Genomic DNA, 21,003 nt, shown 5'->3' with positions numbered 1-21,003 from the left:
GTTCCAGTCTGAGTCCGCTGTGGGCTCCACAGCAATCAGTGTAAAGCTGTTTGTCAATCAACAGAGGACTGCCACGATTACAACGTGCACCAACAGAGTCTGAGGGATTTGTCATATTTTGGACAACACCCAAAATTGAAGCATCTTGCTGTTCTCAGTGTAATCATGAATGAAAAATTAGGTATTTTTCAGTGCACGAATGAGCGTGCGCGCGCGCCAACATGGGCACGCGAACGTGTTGAGCATATAGTGTGCATGATGGAACGCGCAGGTTTACGTGCCAGAATGATGCATATGAGCATGCATGCATGACTTGTACTAATATGATTTAAGTTTGTGCCACAGTGTGCCGGGACTGGAAAATAAACTCCCTGTTCCAAGCCTGAGAGCAGCTGATGGGCTAGTACAATCATGACATTAGTGAGCTTGTCATCCTGCAAGAGCTGAGTTCTCCAGTGACAAATCAGGTTATATCCTCCCATACTAAAAGCATATGTTCGGTACATGAGGTCTCGTAAAATGTGTACATTTCTAATTTATCGCATTAAATTTGCAATGTATTTTTTCCATTGTTGGTAATTGGAAATTCTCTTCCAAGGAAGAAGACAAAAAAATAAAATAAATAAATGATGAAACCCAATATTCACTGGGATTTTAGCCCTGGTTTGATCCATTATTAGCTGGTGTTGTAGCTCCAGTATTACCTAGTATTCAAAAGTTATTTAGCCTTGCTAGATTTAGTCTTGCTAGATGTTTACAACTTAACTGCACCCTTTTATTTTATGGCATCCAGTCACCTGACCAACTATGCTGAAGAGAAATACCCACAGTTTTATATGTTGGGATCTGTGAGAGCTGGAGTGACTTAACCATAGGTTATGAAGAGTCAAAACAATGAGCTAAAGGCAGCAAAAGCTGAACAGACATGTTGATTCTCAGTAGGATCGGCAACATTTACAGGGAGTCATTTGATTTGATGTCAAAAATATAAAAAATATTACGTAATGTAGCCAATTAGAGCGTTTATGTAGGATACTGGGTAATATTGAGGGGTTTTTGTGTAAATAATGAAGGTTATGCACCCTAATGTCATGTTGAAAATAATTGGTTTGGGCTGTAAAGCAGTTCAAAATTTGTATAAATGTTATTCTGTGTTTTAGAGTGTAAAAATCAACAGATTTTGCCAATGATCTCACACATAGCACCCTTGGGAAAGTAATCAAAAGTGGCAAGGTCAAAATATAGAGTGTAGAGCATTAAAAAACACCAAACTGACACACTGAGTACTATAACACTTTTAATTATGACTTTACACTTTTATACAAAAATGACTTTTATGTATCCCTAAATGAGATCAGACTTCCCTTTTCTGTAAAAAAATGTCTACAAACAAGTTCAGCTCTTACGGTAAATAGGCTGCGGGCTACATCCTCCAGTTAAGAGTCCTATATACATATCTCTCTTCCCATTATTCTCTTGGTCTGGTTAAGCAGACTTTCGTTTTTGGGATCACAGTCCTATGAGTACTACACATGTATACATGTACATGTACACACACGCACCAGCACACACACACGCACCAGCACACACACACACGCACCAGCACACACACACACACACACACACACACACACACACACACACACAGACACAAACATCTGTTTCCCTTTTCCTTTCAGGCTGAGTTCGCTGTCTTTATTTTTCATTTCATTTTCCTTGAAATGAACTGCCTTGGATGGCTTTTTGATTCCTTTGCTTTGGGTAATTTCCATTTCATGCCACAAGAAATTATACTTGCGTCTTCAATCTTGCATCATGCCGTCATCCAGTCCCACTGACATCTATTCAAGGCCAACAGGCCACCTCAGAAAATATTTAAGTGGGCAGTCCAATATATCCTATATTTATTCGTAGTGTCCTAATAACTGTCCTAATATTTTGCATTACTCCCTTTTCTAAATTCGTGCTGTCCCTTCCCTTAATTTCCTATACCTGAAGTGTAGTGTCAAAACAAAAACGACACTGAATACTATATATCAATCATTTGGTGTGCATAGATACTGATAAAGTGCAAATAGTATTTGGTTAAAAAAGCTTAATAACGCGATTTCCCTGTTTGTTTATGACTTGATCCAGTCTTTGAAGCATGTAGAGAAGAACAAATCAAGTCAGTCACTGGTGTTTGTATTTATCTTGGTCCTGATCCGTTTACTGTATTCAAGCCCATCTCTGGTAACAGGTCACTTTCATCTACACGATTTTCCGGTTTGCTACTCCGTCACACATCTCTGACGAAACCACAGCAAACAATGCGTCCGCTGGAAGTTCTTTCTCTCCCAGCTGCTTGGTTGTAATTCCCCAGCTGCCCTGGTGGGGGCACTGTTTCATTTGAGCTCTACTTCTCGTCCACAACAAAGATTTCTTCGGGGATCTTCTCCTCTGAGTCAGAGCGATCCGACAGCTTTTCTAGGTACTCCATGTCGTCGAAGCGCTCAGCAACGCACTGGGCTGTCAGACGGGCCTCCGGGTCATGGTCCCAGCAGTCCTCTATGGAGGCGCACACCATCTGGATGCCCTGTAGGGGGAGCAGTGGAGCACAGATATGATCAGTCAATAATACAGACGCCTCAGCTGAAACTATTAACTTTCATGTGCATTCATGTGTTTCCATTGGTGTGTTTATTCGTATGTCAATCTTTATAGGTGGAAGCTTCAGTTACGAAGAAGTTATGCTTCTTCATAACTTTCATCTCTGCCATGACGTCACCATGCAGGTAAATGTGCAAAAAAAACCACAAACAAACAAACAAACAAACAAACAAACAAAAAAAACTTTGGCCAGGTTCTTTGTCCTCTACAGGACAAATAACCAGTAGAGGAGCTCAGGAACTTTACCTGCATTTTGACGGGAGAAACAAGAACTAAACTTAGTTACAAAAGTTCCAGGTCCCTGCTCTGAGGGTTGCACTATCTGACGGTTCAAGACTATCAGGGCAGAGTTTGCAGTAATGGACATCGCTGACTGGTCAAACGCAAACCCGGCGGCTGCTTGAACTTGTGTATATTCGACAAATAAGGAAGAACTGGGTTCTATTCATATTAATATTAGGAATGAAGGACTGACATTTCTTGTTTCTTTTGTTTGTTTATAGTTAAAAACAAAGTTAGGTTTTTTGCTCCCTATCTAATTATAAAAATGAGAGCGTATGCGAAGGAGCACCGAGTGTTAGCGAACAAGAGAGAGGAAGAGGTGGTCGAAAAAGCTAGAAAATGAATACGAGAAATGAAACTTTATTTGCTGATAGTTACATCGCAGTTTAGTGTTCCAAAGAAGAAATAAATAACCATAAAACACACAGCACATGTTTGGAGACATTCATTCACCAACTGAAACATCAGAGTCACGCAACAGTAAAAACAAAGACCAACATGATGACTCTGTTTTTGTTGCTTCCTTGTGCAGCTGTCTCTTTTAAATTTATATATTTATATAAAATCGGTCTAATCTGCCCAGTAGTCGCTTTTCTTAACATCCGGTGAAAACGCAAACGGGAATGCACAAAAGGGACTTTTAGTTCTCAGTTTCGTTCTTGAATTTCCATGTTTCGTGTTTCCATAATTCCCCAAACTGGTTTGTTGAAAAGAGTTATATGGTGCATTTGGTAGGTTATCCAACAGGAATAGGTTATTTATTCATTTGTTTGTTCACTTATAGGTGACAGTAGACATTAATCAAACACTAATATTCAACATCATCAGTGTAAATGTGCCAGGGTTTGCTGTCTGCTCATCAGCTAATTTGCCCTCACAGTCACAACTAAAAACTGAGAAATGATAAAAAAAAAAAAAAGCATTAGTACATATTAAAGTTGAAATTAAAACCTTTTTTTTTGTTTCTATAAAAAAAAAAAAAAAAAAATCAAACTTAATAGCATAAAAGGGCTTTGAGATCCTGAGCATTCAAAGGGTCAGATCATAAAGTTAGAAGATGGAATGGGCATCTCCAGGGTTTTCACACAGCGGCAGTTTGTCATAGGCTGCATTGACTGTATGTACAGTATGTGTTGACGCGTCTTACTGTGTGGTTGATCCAGCTGTTGGGGACCTCAGGTCTTCCTCTGTCTCGGAGAACGCTGTCCTTCATGCTCTCTACACATGGGTGTTCCCTCAGGTTCCCAAAGGGTGGCTCATACTCTTTCACTTCTGCATGTTAACACACACAAACATTAGACAGGTGCAAAAAATTATTAAAATGTGGAGCCTCGGTTGTTTTAGGCAAACAATTCACTTTGAAACGGATTCACGTCTATACTTGACTTATACAGCTCTCTTGAATAGAGTGTAACCCCTCTCAAAGGATTCACTGTGTGCTCTAAATTAAAACTGCAGGTTGCAAACTTTAAATAGCACTGAAGCAGCACAAACAACTAAAGAATCCTGTAGTGCTGATAGAAGGGCTGAGGGGCATATATTAGAATAAATTTATCACATTTTTTACCCTCAGCATCAATGGGCTTTAAGTATCTCACAAACACAGCTCTGGCTGTGTGTCAGCTCTCTTACGCAACAAAACCCAGAGTGATTGTCGGAGGTAGTCTACCGGCTGAGTTTACTCATGGCAAGATTTCAAAGCACTGGTGTGGAGGATAGAGTCTGGAAACTGTGGATCAAGAGTTTCCAAAAGAAAATCTATCTTTATATGAATTAAAATATCCTTGGAGTAAAACAACAAATCAAATTCCAATTCGCTTTGAAGTGCGGAGGGCCTGTATAAAGAAAACACAGGATTCAGGGAATCCGCTGAGATAAGAAAAGTCTGATGAGGCACATGACTGTGTGAAGAATGTTGAAGTAAATAATAAGCCCATTTTTAATAATTAAAAGATGACTTGAGTGAAATGCCAGTTTGAGAATCCCACGATATTCTACAAATAACCCCCAACAAAGACAGACAAAAGGCCTCAAACAGAGATAGATAACAGACTTTACACTTTTAAAATTATTTCAGGCTTTTATGAAAACTTTAAATCGTCTGTCACTGTTGACTGTTGATGAACACAATAATCCCTCTCATTAGTTGCAATAACTACAGTACGTGAGAATGGATACCTTTAATGATATCCTCACTGAGAAATAAAAGACACACAGTTTACTTCCGGAGTACGTCCAATACATTGTTATTGCAGTTTTCAACTTTAACTACAAGCTTAAACCTGACTGAGTGAAATGAGCCAAACATACTAAAAGTCTTTGACTTAGAGGATGATGACTAGTCATTAACAGTGATGTTGTTAGTAAAAAACAAAAACAGCGTAAGAGTTATATTTCTGACGATGTTGCTATAGCTGCTATCTAGTGTCATAAAGCTATGCAATTTACAATATAGGCTGTTAGAGGCTGTTTAGGGTATCGTGGAGGCACAGTTTGTGATTAGTCTACTGCAGTTTAGGAGCATTTTTCTTTATTTGGATTTTTCATTTTATTTCATTGTAGTAGAACTTGTTTCTGCTGTTGCTTTGGTTACTATTTCTTTTTCTAAGTGCGCCTTGTATGCTCTCATTTACTTAAAACAACACAACTACAAAGCAGTGCAGTCACTGATCCCGTAATTAGCTGGTGCCTGATTACAGCAGGTCCAAAATACACACATAAACTGAATAAAAAGGCCCAGTGCAGACCTGTCCTGCATTTTGCTCTATGTAAATCTGTCCCACAGAGTTTACAGAACTGGCACAAAGCAGTGCCAGCAGGAGTCAGCGGGCTGTGGAATAATCCGCCCAGTCACAAGACAAACATGTTTTCTCTGCAAGTAAACTGACACATCTTGTACAGTATGTAGACAATTAGATATGCCAAAATTTAAGGAATGAAAAAAAAAATCTAAACTGTTCCCTAAAGTTTTGATTGGGTAACCTGCTGGACTAGACCATCCACTTCTCAGTATACAGTTTGTAGGATGAACCAGATGAGGGTTTCATTTCACTCTTTCAAAACATGTTATAAAGAAGCTTACGGGAAGTTATCAAGCCACCAGACAGGAAATGGAGACTTCTGGGACACAGACTATTATATATTCTTCTCAGGAGCTGAAACTTTGTCCTTTTTTGCAAGCCAAAGTCCTCTGGTTTGGTGCAAAAGCTTAAACATAGCCCCACCCAGCCGTCAGTCAGTATTTCAGAGAAAAGGAGACAGATGTTTCTTTTTGTTTTGACAGGTCCAAGAGAGTGCATAACTGTATGTAAGACTGCTAATCCACTTGTTAAACTGTGGGCCAAACATGTTTATGTGTTCATCTCCAAACAATGGGCCCAAAATATGTGAATCATACTGCTAAGCACTTTGCTGTGTAAACAAAAGTGTGTGTTCCAGGATGGAAAGATTGGCCAATCCTGCTCTAAAAGGAAAGGTGTTTTTTTCCAGGCAGACCTTAAATTAAATTCTGAACTAGCAAAAGCTATTGAAAACACAACACAGGGCAAGTGAGGAATGCTGTGGTTTGCAAAAATCACACACTGCATATTGACAAGATTTCTGCAAAGCCATATAACAAGTTCAGCACCGTAACAATCAAGAACTTACACTGCGTCTCCTACAGCAGCTGACATGTAGTAAAGTGAATTTTGCAATGCTAGCAAGTCTATTTTCCATGGTAGTTATCAGGCATGCGTATAGAAACTGTCTGGGAATCTGCAGCCAAGAGAAATTCTGTTAAATTTAGCTTCAGCGGAAGAGTAGGGAACCATCACAATGAATGTCTCCCCTCAGAAGTTTTGTGACATCCATCCCTGACAGCGCAGTCACGTTCAGGTGACCTTTAGATATCAGTACTCAAACTGCAGTAGCAAGTCAAACAGGACTAAAACAAAAAGGAGCGAGAAGCAGAAACCATTTTAAATTATTACAGCGAAGTTACAATCGAGCATAATCCAGATATGTTGTTTGATATTCTTGTGCTGCTGCCCTTCCAAGTTAACATTTTTGTCTATTTATTCTCAACAAGGCATAAATACTGATAATGAATGGAAATCCTGTCACCTAAATGCATAAATAATGCAGGAAAACGGATCAAGACAGAGCTTCAACATGTACTTGGAAGTAAATTAGTAATGTGATCACAATAACATCGTCTGTCTCCCAAAGCCTGTCCTGGGTCTAGAACAACAGCTTGACTAATCCACTCCCAGCCACCTCTGCTGGTTTTCATTAGGCTGCGGTGGCTGTGACATTTGTTTTGTGTTCCTCACAGGTTGTTAAAATCATTTAGTACAGATGCATAGATGTACATTACATGTTAGCAGAGCTTCCTTTTGAACATATGGCACTGACTTACCCTGGAGGCTTACCCTACCATTATAGCTGATACATACCCTAACCTTCACCTAACCCCATTAAAGATGACCAAAGCTATTTTAGCTCGTGCTGGATGCAACTTCAATGAAACCAAATTGGGCACACACAATCTGTCCCCAATTCATCCCCAATCAAGTGGTTTGAAGTCCAGAGTTCACCCAAATGTGCACTACGGTAGACCCAACACACATACATAGACTCCAGCCCATCAGGCTCTGCAGTCTTAAAGGAGTTGATGGTCTGACATCTGGAGACCAGCTGCCCTAACCTCTCCTCCTCTCCGGTCTAGCCCAACCTATCCCTCTAGGGACTTAAGGCATTTCTCCGTCTGCAGCTCCACGTTCAACACCACTCCACTATTATCCCACTACTTAGCCCCACCCGCCTGAGGAACGCCCTCATAGTCTTTCCAAGCCCTAAATCTGGACCAGCTAAATTATACAGGAGAGACATTTAAGGGAGCAGAGGCGGAGATAAAAAGGCCTGAGCCTTGAATCCAGCTTTTCCTTCTCTTAGGTGTGTTGATCTCTCTGTTTCCCTCTCACTCTAACTCTTCCTCTGTCTTTACAGTCTTGGAAGATAAAGAAAGCATAGTGATGGCTCGTGGCTGGCTGACTGGTGCTGTCGACAGACGGCTGTGTTCTTCTCGCCTGGCAGATCTCAGAACAGACTATGGCCCCAGGAACTGTGACAGAGCGGCTACGTGGCTGCCTGCCACTGAGATGCTGAGACACTGAGATTGCTGATCAGACATCTGTCTTCCACAGACACACACCCAGGCAGGTGGCATCAGAGACAAGAGAGACTAAGGGAAATCAGGGCTTCACCCAGATCATTATAATGATGCCTTGGGATGTGCTATTCTGAATGTGTGTGTGTGTGAGTGTGTGTGTGTGTTCACATGTGTTCATATTTTGTCTCAAGTGAGGTGACTTCTCAGAGAGTCATGAGTGAATCACCGACCTCCAGGGACAACTTGGCAACTTCAGGAAAAACGAGAGACCAGCAGTGTTAAAGCATGAAACTTCTTAAGCACACTCTGTAAACATCAGTTTTACTCTCATGGTGCTCTGATTCCAGAATCAATACCACCCCTCTGCCAGCATACTATCTGCAAGTAGATTTTTAGGTGCCAGTCAAACAAAACCGAATTACTGCATCTCATTTGTGCAGCTTATTCTCTCCACATTCCTCAGGGTCTATCAAGGTAGGAGGCTTTCTGTGTTTGTACAACGTTTTAACCTGTCAGCATGAGAACGTCTCCTTGGGTTTTCAGCTTGATGAACTAAGGAGTTCACCCCTCTGCTCGCCTCGGACAGTTGCCAAGTCAAGAAAAAGTGGATAGAGATATACAGAACGTGGGAATAACCCATGACCTAACCCAGCGGCTTCTATCTTTAGTCTCTATTCTGGTCCAGGGGTGGGACGTGAACCCCTCCGCTTCCCCCTTCGCCAGTAAATCTACAATAGCCTGTCCCTGTCTGTCTGTCTGTGCCGGCATGAGTAAAGCTGGATGGCTGTCTGCAATGTTGCGGTGCACCGAGAGAGTAATTAATTGCTGCCTCACCTGCCTCAGGGTTGGAGGAAAAAGACAGGCATAGAGAGGGGGAGAGAAATGTAGAGAAACTGAGTTGAGAGTTTCAAGTTTAGAGGCAGAGAATGACAGAGAGTTTCTGTGCAAGGACATTCAGAAAAACATGGTTAAACTGGGTCTAAAATAATGTTTGCTGCCGTACACAGTGTTCTTGTTTGTTGAGATTTAAATAAATGCAATGTTCGGGACTGAAAGACTCTTAAGGATAAACTCAGAAGTGAATGAAATGGATGGACGATGATGAGTGGGATGAATAAAGCTCTTGTCCCTGAAGAAACCGAAGCCATACTAACCTTTATTCATTGAGCCTGGATTTGTTTTGTCCATCTCTACCAACATGTATCCTGTCTGGTCGGCTCTCAAGAGACATGAGCCACAAAACATCCTCATACAAGGGAGACATACATACTCACAAAGTTGACTACAAACTAAAAAACAGTGTGTCTTGGGACTATGCTCTTTGCAAAACAGTAAAATACTCCATTTTGTTTTTTGAAAGGTATACCCACAGGGCACGCATATTCTTGCTTTTGGGAAGGAAAAGCAAAGGGGATTGTGGGTCACTTGGCCATGTTTTTTTCTTCAGAGGACTCTTGGGACGCGTAACTGTGCGATACATTTCAAGGGTGCCCCCTGGGGGGACTGTGGGGGCAAAACAGGAAAACGCCGCAGTATAAGCGTTCATGCCCAAATCCCGGCTTTCAATCAATTCCCCGATACAATGGAGACAGGAGCAGTCACAGAAAAAAAAAACTAGACCACAGAGACACTAAAGGGAAGTGAAAACAAATGACTAACTGTTGACATGAAATACTGCCCTTTGGTATGCCTTCAGATAATCAACCATTTCTATTATTTGCACATATCCTGCCCTTGTTTTTTCTACAGAATGACAAACACAAGTAACGGTACATTAGTAAAGTGAAAGCTGATCCTTGAGACTTCTACAAGATGGATTTTGTGTTTGTCACTTCTAGATTTTATTCCCACAGTGATTAATGGGACGTGAAGGACACACACATAGGTCTTGTCACACAGCGTAACACATCTAGCGAGTGAACTAAAGGTGGAGTTGGTCATTGGGCTCCTAATTGGTAAAGTCGTCAATGTGCTTGTATTCCTTAGAGGTGAGGCGAGCTGTGGATGCAATTTTTCTTTTTACAGTATTTCTGAGGATCTTTACTCGGGCTCCAAAGGGAATTTCATCAATCAGTGCTGCTATTGATTTCCTTTACACTCGACGATGCAGGCTAATCTCTAAATTAGCAAGGAAAACATGCTTATCTCTATTATTAACTAAAGGTCACAAGTGATGTTTGCTGTGTGTACAGTGGCGGCAACACATTATTGGTATAAAAAAACAGAAATATGTTTAGAAAAGGTGTCCAAAAAATCCAACTGATCATGTTGCACAAAGAGAATACTGAAGGAAGCAAGGTGGATTACTGATTAAAAGAACAGTTCAACATTTTTGTTGGACAACAAAAATAAATACCACTCCCATGTCTGTCTGGCAAGTTGCGGTTTCACGAGAGGTTATGTGCTTGAATATTATTTTGGCCGGAGGCAGGGAATCTGTTGCTTGCTTGGCAACCTCACGGTGACCACAAGGCTCCAAGATGTTACGGCACTGGTCCGAGAAATAGTCTTGGACATGGCGCCCCTAAAACCAAAAACTGTCGTTTTTATACTTTATCTTTGTTGTTGTTGTCCTTGTTTGTCTGGCTCTAGCTCCATATTAACACACAGATATGAGAGTGGTCTCAATCTTCTCCTCTAACTCTTTGCAAGAGAGTAAAAAAAAAAAAATATATTCCCCAAAATGCTGAACTATTCCTTTAAGGAGTCTATCTTTCAGGATGTGTTAAATACCTCAATAAAAGCAAATATCTACCGTAGGATTTCCGAGCGAGACACTGATGTCAGCCCTGTTGTTCTGTAGTTGTCTCAGAATTTGAAACTCTCTAAAGAGAGGCAAGCCAGATGGGTGATATACAGTAAATACTTATTCTTATAGTTCCCTGTGGTATATAGTTATACTGTCTTTGGCGTGGATACAGGCCTGTCTTGTTGTCTTCATCTTAAGTATTCTTCTTTGAACAAAGCTAAATAAGAAAGGTCTGCAAAATGTGTAACTTAAATTGTTTTGTGTCGATTTTATTTGTTCACATAATCCTTCAGTAATGTTATATATGATTTAATAATTAATCTAAAGATTGATTTATCAGTTTACTAAAAGTTGCTCAACCTAAAAAGGCAAAATGTTTTGATTTGGTTTCAGTGCAGGTTTTGATGTGCAATGGTCTCACCATTCTTTTGGATGAATTAGCATAATAAAATAAACATCTAAACATTTTAAAATGATCCACAAAATATTAACTGTCAGCAGCTTCCATCTAATCAGCTCTTTTTGCAGTCCTGAATTCTGGGAATTTGATCTGCCGCACAGCACGTTAACTTGTTTATGCTGTGTGTTTTCAACATACAGTACAGATCTTGTAAACAGCCTGAAATGTTTTTATAGGGTCAGCTATGGAGTCATGCCTCTGATCAACAGCACTTCATCTTACCTCCAATAGCACTGCACCTGGAGATGATCTCCCACAGCACGAGAGCCATAGAGTAAACATCGGCCTGTTTGAAAGACTCAATGTTTTCTAGGTTGATTTTCGACTCCAACACCTCTGGGGCCATGTATCTGGCTGTACCCACCTGAGAAAAAAAGCAGAAAGGGAGATAGAGATCCATTTCACTGAAGTCTTTGATACCACTGATAACAATAAATGATTAGAGAGTGCATAATATTGTTTTGTATGGCTTAAACAGGGTGCTACAGAGTAGGGTAGCTGGTAAACCACAAAATTAGGGAGTGGTTCAGTTGAAAAAGCTCAGCTAAGCAAAAACATCTTGGCAGTAAGAGTTATTTACCAACATTAATCCAGGGTGGTAAGACAGGTGGTAATTTTGTGCTGTAGTAAGATGTCATATGACATTTATGTGACTCAAAACACGTTTGATGTATTAAATAACTGGCAAAACAAAGGTAGCTCAGAGCTTAACAACACGTTGCTTGTCTTCACATAATTGCCCTTTTGGAAAATTTGTTCAGCGGCGCCTCCTCCAAATGCATTAAGGGCATTACAATGCGTTAGGTGTGCTGCAAAGCAAAGGGTGAGGGCTTTTTTATAATGTGTCATTTTCATAACGGGGTTTATTTTGACTCCGGCCTATTTCATCAGGGTAATGAGTCCATTAAGAATCAATCAAGGCTGTTTGCCTTGTGACTATAATAAACAACCTAAGCAGAATTACAGCACTACTTCTATTAGCATTATCCATCTGGGGATAAGGTATAAAGAATGCCAAATAGTTAGAGATGGTGTCCCTGAGTGATGAGGATCAGAAATGAAAAGTTTGATTGATAGTACTGCCCTTTTCAGGGTCTGATAAATATCTTCAAAGAAATATATAGCAGCACTTGAAATGGCCTGTGTCTGGGGTGCCAGTGCAAATTAGAACAGGAGAAGATTTATTTCTTATCTCTTAAGGGATCAAAAGCCAAGTGAAACCAAATAAATCCCCAAATTTAGGATTAGAAAGCTTTACCTGCCCACTGTTGGCCAACTCATCCACAGACAGATTGTTGTCCAGCCGGAGCGAGAGGCCGAAGTCACACAAGCAGCAGGTCAGGTCGCTTTTCACAAGTATGTTGGAGCTCTTAATGTCCCTGTGTGCGATAGCCACTTTGTAGCGGCCACAGGGGGTGTGGTCACTGTGAAGGTGAGCCACTCCACGGGCTACTGAACTCCCTAGCAGCCACAGCTCGTGCCAGTTGACAATATGATGAATCAGGTACTCTTGAAGATTCCCTCTTGGCTGGTAGGCTGTGATCAGCCAGTACTGTCTCTGCATCTTCCGTTCCTCTGCTGTCAGGAAGTGAAGTACATTCTCATGTCTCAAGTCCGCGTCTGAGAAGATGTCTTTCTCATTTTTCCAGGAGGCATACTCCTCGCATGGGAAAATTTTAATGGCCACTGTCTCAAAGCCCTGCTCCTCGCTGACTGAGGAGCCCTGCTTCAGTTTAGCTTTGTAAACTTCTGCAAAACGTCCTTTTCCAACCTGAACATCCAGTTCAATGGGCAGCAGCTCGGTGTTGTGGTTGAGATTGTTGGCGAGTGTGGAGCTGCTGTCTGAACCTTCTTCGTCTATCATGATGGCTTGAGCGTCACTGAAGTCCGGTGCACGACCCTTCTTGCGTCTGGAGCTGGCTTGCCGCTGGCGGTAAACCCGATAGCAGTAGAAGGAAGTGATGACAACAACAGCCATAACCAGCAGAGGCACCAGGCTCACTAAGATGACTCCTACCACCTGGGAATCCATGGCTGAAGGAACAAAAGTCAAAAGGACTGAGATGATGAGAATGAAGAATGCTCCATATGAATGCTAATGTTGTTCCATGTCTGCTGGATGTGCAAATGGGCAACTGTTTGCTAACATTTTCGCAATTTCAAATTTAAAAAGGTGATAATATGTCATTGCTGTGTTTACAGCTTAGTGTTCTGGCCCCAACTGGCCGAAACAATTAACGCAGGTTTAAAAGTCCATTGTTGACCTGGTAACAACAGTTGACCACATAATGTTGACAACACCCATTGAGTAGTTTGCTCAGTTGTTATGGAACTGTAAATACATTACACACATTCAGAACTGCTCAGAAAAATGGGAATTTGAGCATCTGCAATTTCAACTGGGCAAACTCCATCTGCTGATGAAGATCATGTGATATGATCAAAAGTTCCAGAACAGCTACTACAAGGAGATTAGTTTGTCAACCACATTTGTATAGCTCAAAATAGATTTAAAAAAGTGGGAGAAATTTTATTACTCTCTTTAACATCAGTCTCTTCTCTGTGTGAACAAGATGTAAGTTCTTTTGCAAAAAGCTTTTTTTTTGAGTTTTCTCAGAACAGCAGGGGAACCTGACCCTCCCATGTGGAATGTCTACAAGCATCAGGAAGCTAAAGTTAGCGTCTAGGCCACACATTCAAACTGCACTAAACCCTGACCCAGTCAACCACATATTGTGTCTCTTTATAGTTTATGTCTGATTCTTATAATTTAGGAGATGGTGTGTCTGGTAGCTGCTCCGGTTTTGGCAAACAGTGAAAAGTTTATGGTTGCGCTGTGTTCATGGTCCAGCTCTTGAAGCTGCAGTCATAAAAGAAGAACTATAAAAAATATATAACCAGACACAACATACTAAATGGGAAAACACCACCTGGTTCACAGTTTGATGAGTTCTTAATTCAATGATATATACGTTGTCTTGTCTAGTGGCTCTGAGTGCCACATAGCTTTCTTAAAAATTTTCAATTTTAAAATTACCAGCTATTCCAGACTTTTATTTTACATATAGTTGAAGATTTTGGTTGCAAAATTTGGGATGACAATAGTTTCAAAGCAGATTATGCTCACATTTTTCCGAAATTGCAAATTAAAAAACACATAAAACAGATTTTAGTGGCAAGCGTAGATGTGAGGAGCAGAGTTGGGTTAAAATAAGGGAGGAGGACGAATGGGGAAGGTATCTAATTGACTGCCAAGTCAAGCCCTCTGGTTCTCTCTAATTTTTTTTTCTCAACAGGAAACCACATGTCTGAAATCCTCAACATGGCCCCAGCCAGTTTGTTTTGATTTTCGTAGAGTGAGAAGCTATTTCTCACAACAAACCTGTCACTGTGCCTCACAGACTCTCTCAGACAGCTCTGGCCAGAGCTTCACTTTTAGTATGAAATACTGAATGTTCTGGACAAAATGTTGTGTCAGTGGCAAAAACAGTTAATCACACCTTAATGTTACATTTAAGAGATAGGTACCTACTGCCAAGCTGGTTAAAACACCTTTATTTAAAAATTTCCTTAAATTCAAAGTTATTGCTCTTAAGTATTGTTTGTAAACTTAAAAAAATTTCTTTAAAAGGAATAGTTTGACATTTTGGGAAATACGCATATTTCCTTTCTTGCCAATAGTTGGATGAGAAGATTGATACCACTACAATGGTGTGAAAAGAGAGTGTACTGTTACTGTAGCAACTCTCTGGTATGTGATTAAAAACTTAGTTTTTCTTCTAAGTTATTTAAGAGCTTTGAAATTTTGTTGCAGTTCCCTGTATCATTCAGTTATGGGAATGATTACTCCATAAGTGAAAGTTTAATCAGAAAAAGGTTTTGTACAATGGGAAACTGGTCACTAACCAGTAGAAAAAGAGTCAGAGTTACTGGTACTGTTGCCCTGTAGTTTTAATTATTGCTTCATTATGATACAGTCTCACGTTAGTCACTGAGAAGTTACAGAAAGTGCACAGACATTCTCGACAGTGAGCGAATGGATTTCCATGACGTACTTTGCACTGTGCAGATGCTTTCAATTTGGCACTCTGTGCAGAGCCAGGTCTCGGAAATGTACCTTGGTGTTATTACTGCCTGGATGCTGTAGTCAAAATACATTTGATTCCAGGGCCAATGTTGTAACTGGAGTCTACAAGCCAATGTCTCCCAAAACCTGTTTGTAATCATGTATCTGGAGAGTATTACAAGGGCCACGTGTTAGCATTAGCGCATGACGCCTTACATGACAAGCTGATAGGAACGGGCATAATAATATGAGGGCTGACCGTGACTATGACGTTACCATGTTATGTTGTACAGATGTGAGAACCATTAAGTCCCACATCTTACATGTTAATGCAGTGTTTCTGCACCACTGGTCCACTGCAGTAAGAAAAGTACTGATTCAAGAAAGATGCAGTAATAAAGGGACTTATGTAACTTTGCACAATTTAAAGCTGCACTAATCAGTATCATTGCATAAACCATGGTTCAAATGACTGTGTGTGATGTGAAAGGGTGGGGGAGGCTCCTCGTGATGAACTCACAGAAAATTATCACTTGAACGCAGCTCGAGGCAGCTCCACAGAGTGTTTTGGCATCTTTTATCTAATTGTTCTGGTTTTACGCCCTGCATTTTTACTATTTTGGTTCAGTCTCTCTGCTCTCATCAACCTTGTTTTCCAGCAGGCGGCTGTTTTCAGCAAACAAGCTCTGACAAACCCACCGTATGCGACTTGCCCGGCACCAAACTTGCAGGGAGACAAAGTTTTGACTAGTTTGTGAACATAGTTGAGGATTTAACAGCTAAATAGTGAGATATCTCTTTCAGAAGTGGATGGAGACCAGATTAGACTTCAGAATGGAAAGAGAGAGTGAAAACATTTGTCGTGTCACGAGAAGCATGACCCCAAATGAATGCTAATGTTGCTTCAAATCTGCTGGATGTGTAAATAGGCATCTGTTTGCCAACATGTTTGCTAACACTTTATATGTCAGTGTTGTGTTTACAGCTTGCTCCTCTGACAGTGGCCAAAAAAAAAAAAAAAAAAAAAAAAGGCAATGCTGCTTTAACTTACATGGGTTAAAAAAGATGTTCTCATTGCATTCATCCTCCGAGCAAGAACAGATGAAGAACTGTGAGCCCATGCCCTTTCTTTCTTTCATCTGACACTTGCTGTTGTTGTAATCCTCCAAGACCAGGCCATACAGCTTCTGAGCTGGGTTGTGGCAAACTGTATCAAAGGTGACATTGTCATCTTTCTTCCTCCTTAAAAAGAGAAAACACACATTGAAGACACTTCCATCTACTGGGTTAAGTTTGATTTGTAGTCTTTGTTTTGGACTACAAAACAAAGACTGGGGACCTTTGGACCGGGGACTTGCAACAAGGTAATAATAGCAGGTCTACAGTTGTGCAAATAGTGCAATTTTTAAGCCATGCAGTGACAAAGTGGTAACTGTAAATGCCAGATTTGTCTCTTTCAGCAGTCCACAGTCTTAGCATTATGTAAATGACTGCAACACAGAGGTCACCTTTACAAACAGCAAGATTTTGAAATACCATTACAAAACGGGAAACTAGGAAAACCCCTGAACCTGCACAAATATGCATATTTAAATTTTGCTTCCCTGCTGAGCAGCACTGGCTGTGCTGTTATGAGAGACATTTTAAAGAGGTGCTGCTGTCTATGTGCCATTAGCTTTCTGCTAAGCTCAGCTCCTAACATGCCCGTTACATTGCTAATATAATGAGAAACAGCAGCGTGGCCTCAAGCTTTTAATACTGACACAAATCTGCTTCCTGCTGCTTCTCACATTTGGAGTCAGATCAGATGCTGATGGTGGTTAGGCGCTCATGTGCTATCATAATCCAGCCAACTGTCTCCACCACAATGCAGACTGACAAAGTGTTCGAAGGAAAAGGTCACTTCAAGGAAGAAATTTCAGGGCTTCAAGCAGGAAATTATGCCTGATCTGATTAATAGAAGAGCCTCTATTGTGGCCTCACTTTCTCACTTCTTTGTTTTCACATGTCGTGTGATCTAAGATCTGAAAAATATGAATGAAAAATGGTCTTTTCACTTTAACTAGAACTTAATCATCCATTTATGACCAAAACCACTACTGTGTTTAGTCGTGTGGACACTTACCAAATACTGACACACACATCTTCATCTTTGGGGCAGATGGACGTGATGTCGCACTCCGCCTTACAGGTCCCTTTACCTGTGCAGCTGGTTGCCCGCACATCACAGAACTTGCACAGCCTCCTTACCTTCATTATACTGGCCTCTAAAAAAAGAGAAGGGAGATGAGAGAGGAAAGAGAGTCATTTGGGTGAGGGTACAAAAAAAGTTCAGTCTAATCTGTAAAAACACAAGACAGACGCACACTAATGTTCTTGTGTGCTTAATGGATTGTTTAAGCAGCTTTTGACATTCAAATATAAAACAAATTACTCAAAAATGCAAAACAAGTTCATGATGATCAATAACGGGACTATATATATATATATATATAATTGTGATCTTCATTAGAAATAAAAGCAAGAAAAACCTAAAATTTAATTAAAGGGTGGGAGTCTTTTGGAATTTGCCACTAAATAGAAGCAGATATTCAACATAATCACAAGAAAATCCCTACTATTTCTTCCTAGAGGGGTGGACGGATTCTTTCCCTGTGAAGTCTGAACAATACGAGCAGCGCGCAGTGGCATCCACCTCCTTTGGTCTTGTTCAGACTTGACTCTGCCAGCAGGCAGACCCATATCACTGAGACAGACAGGATTGTGTGATGAGTGCCTGTGGGTTTGATAATCATCTAAGGAGACAACTGCCAGACAGGCAAGAACAACAAACAGAGAAAACACGGATGCATCTCCTTGCTGAGAAGTCTCTAATTTGTCAAGCCGATGAATCGGCCCCCATCTATAAAGGTGCTGTGCCAACTCTGTTCATGAATATCAAAAAAAAAAAAAAAAGGAGGACAATGTTATGTATCAGTATCTACGAATGTTTGGTATGTGCGTGTACATGCTGGTGAGTAACTGTATTTCTACTGAAATTCAGACTGCAGTTTTCCTGTCAGTCCTTGCAATGATAAAAACTAGCCAGGCAACAAGCCTCTGTTTGGCACAGAAAGGAGAGATTGTGCAACAAGGAAGCTGAGCAATCTCTCCTCAGGGTTCCTCCTCTCTGATTTTCCTTCTCTTTGAAAAGATCGATTCCCAGGCAAGAAAGTGCAAGTGGAAAGTGGATCTTGTGGCTTTAAGAGTTAGAAACTATCCTAAAAAAAAATAAAAAATAAAAAATTCAAATTTCAGAGGGTTAATCTATCACCGTTGGTTGAAGAATTATCAGGGAAAAATTGTATTTTACAGAGAATCCCAAATGATTTTGTTAGTACACAAAAAGTTTGTGTAGGCTCACATAATGTAGGCCCGAGTGGTATGACGATGATGATGACGATGATATCCTGTACCTAGGCCACTTGCCGTGAGTAAACACTCACTCTGCTCTTTCACATCTGTCAAGATAATGTTGATAACTGATGCAAACTGAGGAATAGCCCGACATCAAAGTAGCCTCATTTCAAAAACAGCTACTGGTACAGCAAAACCACTTAACCACACTTCGACTGCACACTGACAGTATGTATGTGCTCAGCACGCTGAACCTGTTCCTTGCATCAGAATATGCAACTCATGACCAAACCAGGAGAGACAGACTTTTCTTTTTATACCAGCTTAACCTACCTCCTGAAAAAAAACAAACCAAAACAAAACCAAAAAAATACATTGCAAACCAACATGTGTTCTGTGCCTGAACTGGTGGAAGGCTGTCTGAAGATGGCAACGTCAAGACTTGGCCCAGTCACATGACCACTTAACCAGATTTTTTTTTTTTTTTTTTTTTAAGACAGGAAGTGTAAGTGTTGACAGTGTCAGCAGCCAGTGAAGAAAAAAAAAATATTTTCAGCATCTGTTGTGCCCCCGACGTGACGCTGACTTGAGGAAAAAAGGTGCTGCGCGTGCGCGTCGTCTCCTAAAACCCGTCACAAAACAGCCCACTGTGTCATTTCACCCAATCCGCGGGGGGGTGGGGGGTGGCGGGGGCTGGACCTGCGGCGTGCGCAGCCTCTGAAACGCCGCTACAACCTGCAGCGCGAGAGAGCAGCAAATCCGGAGCACTGCACGTTGGCGGCGTCCGGGTCTGCCGCCTCCGGGGTCTCTGCCGGACGGATACTTTTGCAAATAACCCAGCAGGGTACTGCACACGGATAATGCGCTCTCCGGCCTCGTCTTAACGGAGAGACTCCCACACAAGAATAATAATTAAAAAAAAAAAAACATCAAAATATTAGACTTGAACTCCAGACTAATTCATTTGACAGAACAATTTAAAACCCTGCCTGGTGGGGTGGTGAGACGCTTTGAAGTAAATCAGCACTGAGGGGGGATAGTCCATGTCTGAGTGCTTGTGGTGGGAAGACGGTTGAGCCGGAGTAATTATATAATTAGAGCAACTCCTCTGAAAGAGCACGTCATTTTAACCCAGGAGGCGGGCTACGGAGGGGATGAACGGTAGTTAATTGTCACCCAGGGCTACATATAATTGCAGAGAGGGAGAGGGGGGGGGGGATTAAGAGCAGCCAAAGCCACTTGGTGCCGCTGGGACTGAGCCCGAGACAGATGAAGGTAAAACACTGTCTGCCTCTGAGGGGCCGCTAGACCTGCTAGCAATGTGGCTGCACATCAAAGATGGAGATAACCCGTCCGAGGAGGGCTTTAAAGGCTAACAGCTGATATCCGCAAGACAAGGCATTTAAAGCACTTGGGCAGTTTCTGTCGTTTTTATTAATTTGGCTATTTTTTTTTTGTATTAAAAGCAATATAATGAGGTGCTACAGGCTTGTGTGAAGCACCAGTGTTGTAATAATAACAATAATAATAATGATGATGAGTGTAGATTATCCTGCTCTTTTGAAGGAGGCAATTTGTCACTCCGTAGCGCTCGGTAACGCTCCACGGCTTCTCCCGAAAGTTACTTCGCAGCAGCCGCTTCTGACAACTTTTACTGAAAGTTTAAAGTTCAACTCACCGGTCTCCTCGAGGAGAACACTACCGAAGAGTATCGTTCCACACCAAAAAGCGGAAAACCGAAGTAGCTCCATTTAGAGACGGACTATACACTCCCCTCTTTCTCATTAATTAACCGACGCCTTGACAACGGGTTAATATCCAGGCGTCGCGGACTTTCCTCGGTCCGCCTGTTGCTCCCACGTAAAACGCCTTCACAGCTCCGGGTAGAAGAGGCAGAGTAAACACACCGGGGTAGAACTTGCCCTATATGACTCACAGTATGTGCGCTCTCCATGAAACAGGAAATCTTCGGAGGGGTTGGACAGTTTTTTTTTCTTCTTCTTCTTCTTCTTCTTCTTCTTTCTTCTTCTTCTTTCTTCTTCTACGTCTACTTCTCAGTCATACTCCTGTGGCTCACGAAGTCTTCAACCATGTCATTAAGAGGCTGAAACTCAGCAGAGCAAGACTTGAAATGACATGCTCTAAAATAGCTTAACCAGAGGCTGCTAGTATATGTAAACAAACTGATTTACTTCAAAGTAGTCACACCTTTCTGATCTAATTTAGAGCTGTCAGACCTCGGAGAAAAC

At 41.2% G+C, this 21,003-nt stretch overlaps 1 protein-coding gene across 3 annotated transcripts; it reads right to left on the bottom strand.

Annotated features, from left to right (window-relative positions):
* Positions 1 to 1,296: 1,296 nt before the first annotated feature.
* Positions 1,297 to 20,787, bottom strand: LOC120786336 (TGF-beta receptor type-2-like). 3 transcript variants are annotated; one of them, XM_040121757.1, is made up of 7 exons: positions 20,691 to 20,787; positions 17,484 to 17,625; positions 16,410 to 16,600; positions 12,551 to 13,326; positions 11,515 to 11,656; positions 4,079 to 4,203; positions 1,297 to 2,575 (listed from the first exon to the last, which is right to left on the bottom strand). In XM_040121757.1, exons 2-7 carry the CDS (start codon positions 17,612 to 17,614, stop codon positions 2,396 to 2,398), a joined length of 1,545 nt encoding a protein of 514 aa, XP_039977691.1. In that variant the 5' UTR covers positions 17,615 to 17,625; positions 20,691 to 20,787; the 3' UTR covers positions 1,297 to 2,395. The 3 variants fall into 3 exon arrangements, with proteins under 3 accessions (XP_039977691.1, XP_039977690.1, XP_039977692.1); XM_040121756.1 differs by having other exon boundaries at positions 20,433 to 20,750; XM_040121758.1 differs by lacking the exon at positions 20,691 to 20,787 and adding an exon at positions 19,142 to 19,232.
* Positions 20,788 to 21,003: the final 216 nt, after the last annotated feature.

The sequence above is a fragment of the Xiphias gladius genome, chromosome 24, assembly GCF_016859285.1.
Source record: "Xiphias gladius isolate SHS-SW01 ecotype Sanya breed wild chromosome 24, ASM1685928v1, whole genome shotgun sequence".
Lineage (NCBI taxonomy): Eukaryota > Metazoa > Chordata > Actinopteri > Istiophoriformes > Xiphiidae > Xiphias > Xiphias gladius.
Note: the sequence above shows the minus strand (reverse complement) of the source record. Positions and strands in the feature narration are given on the sequence as shown.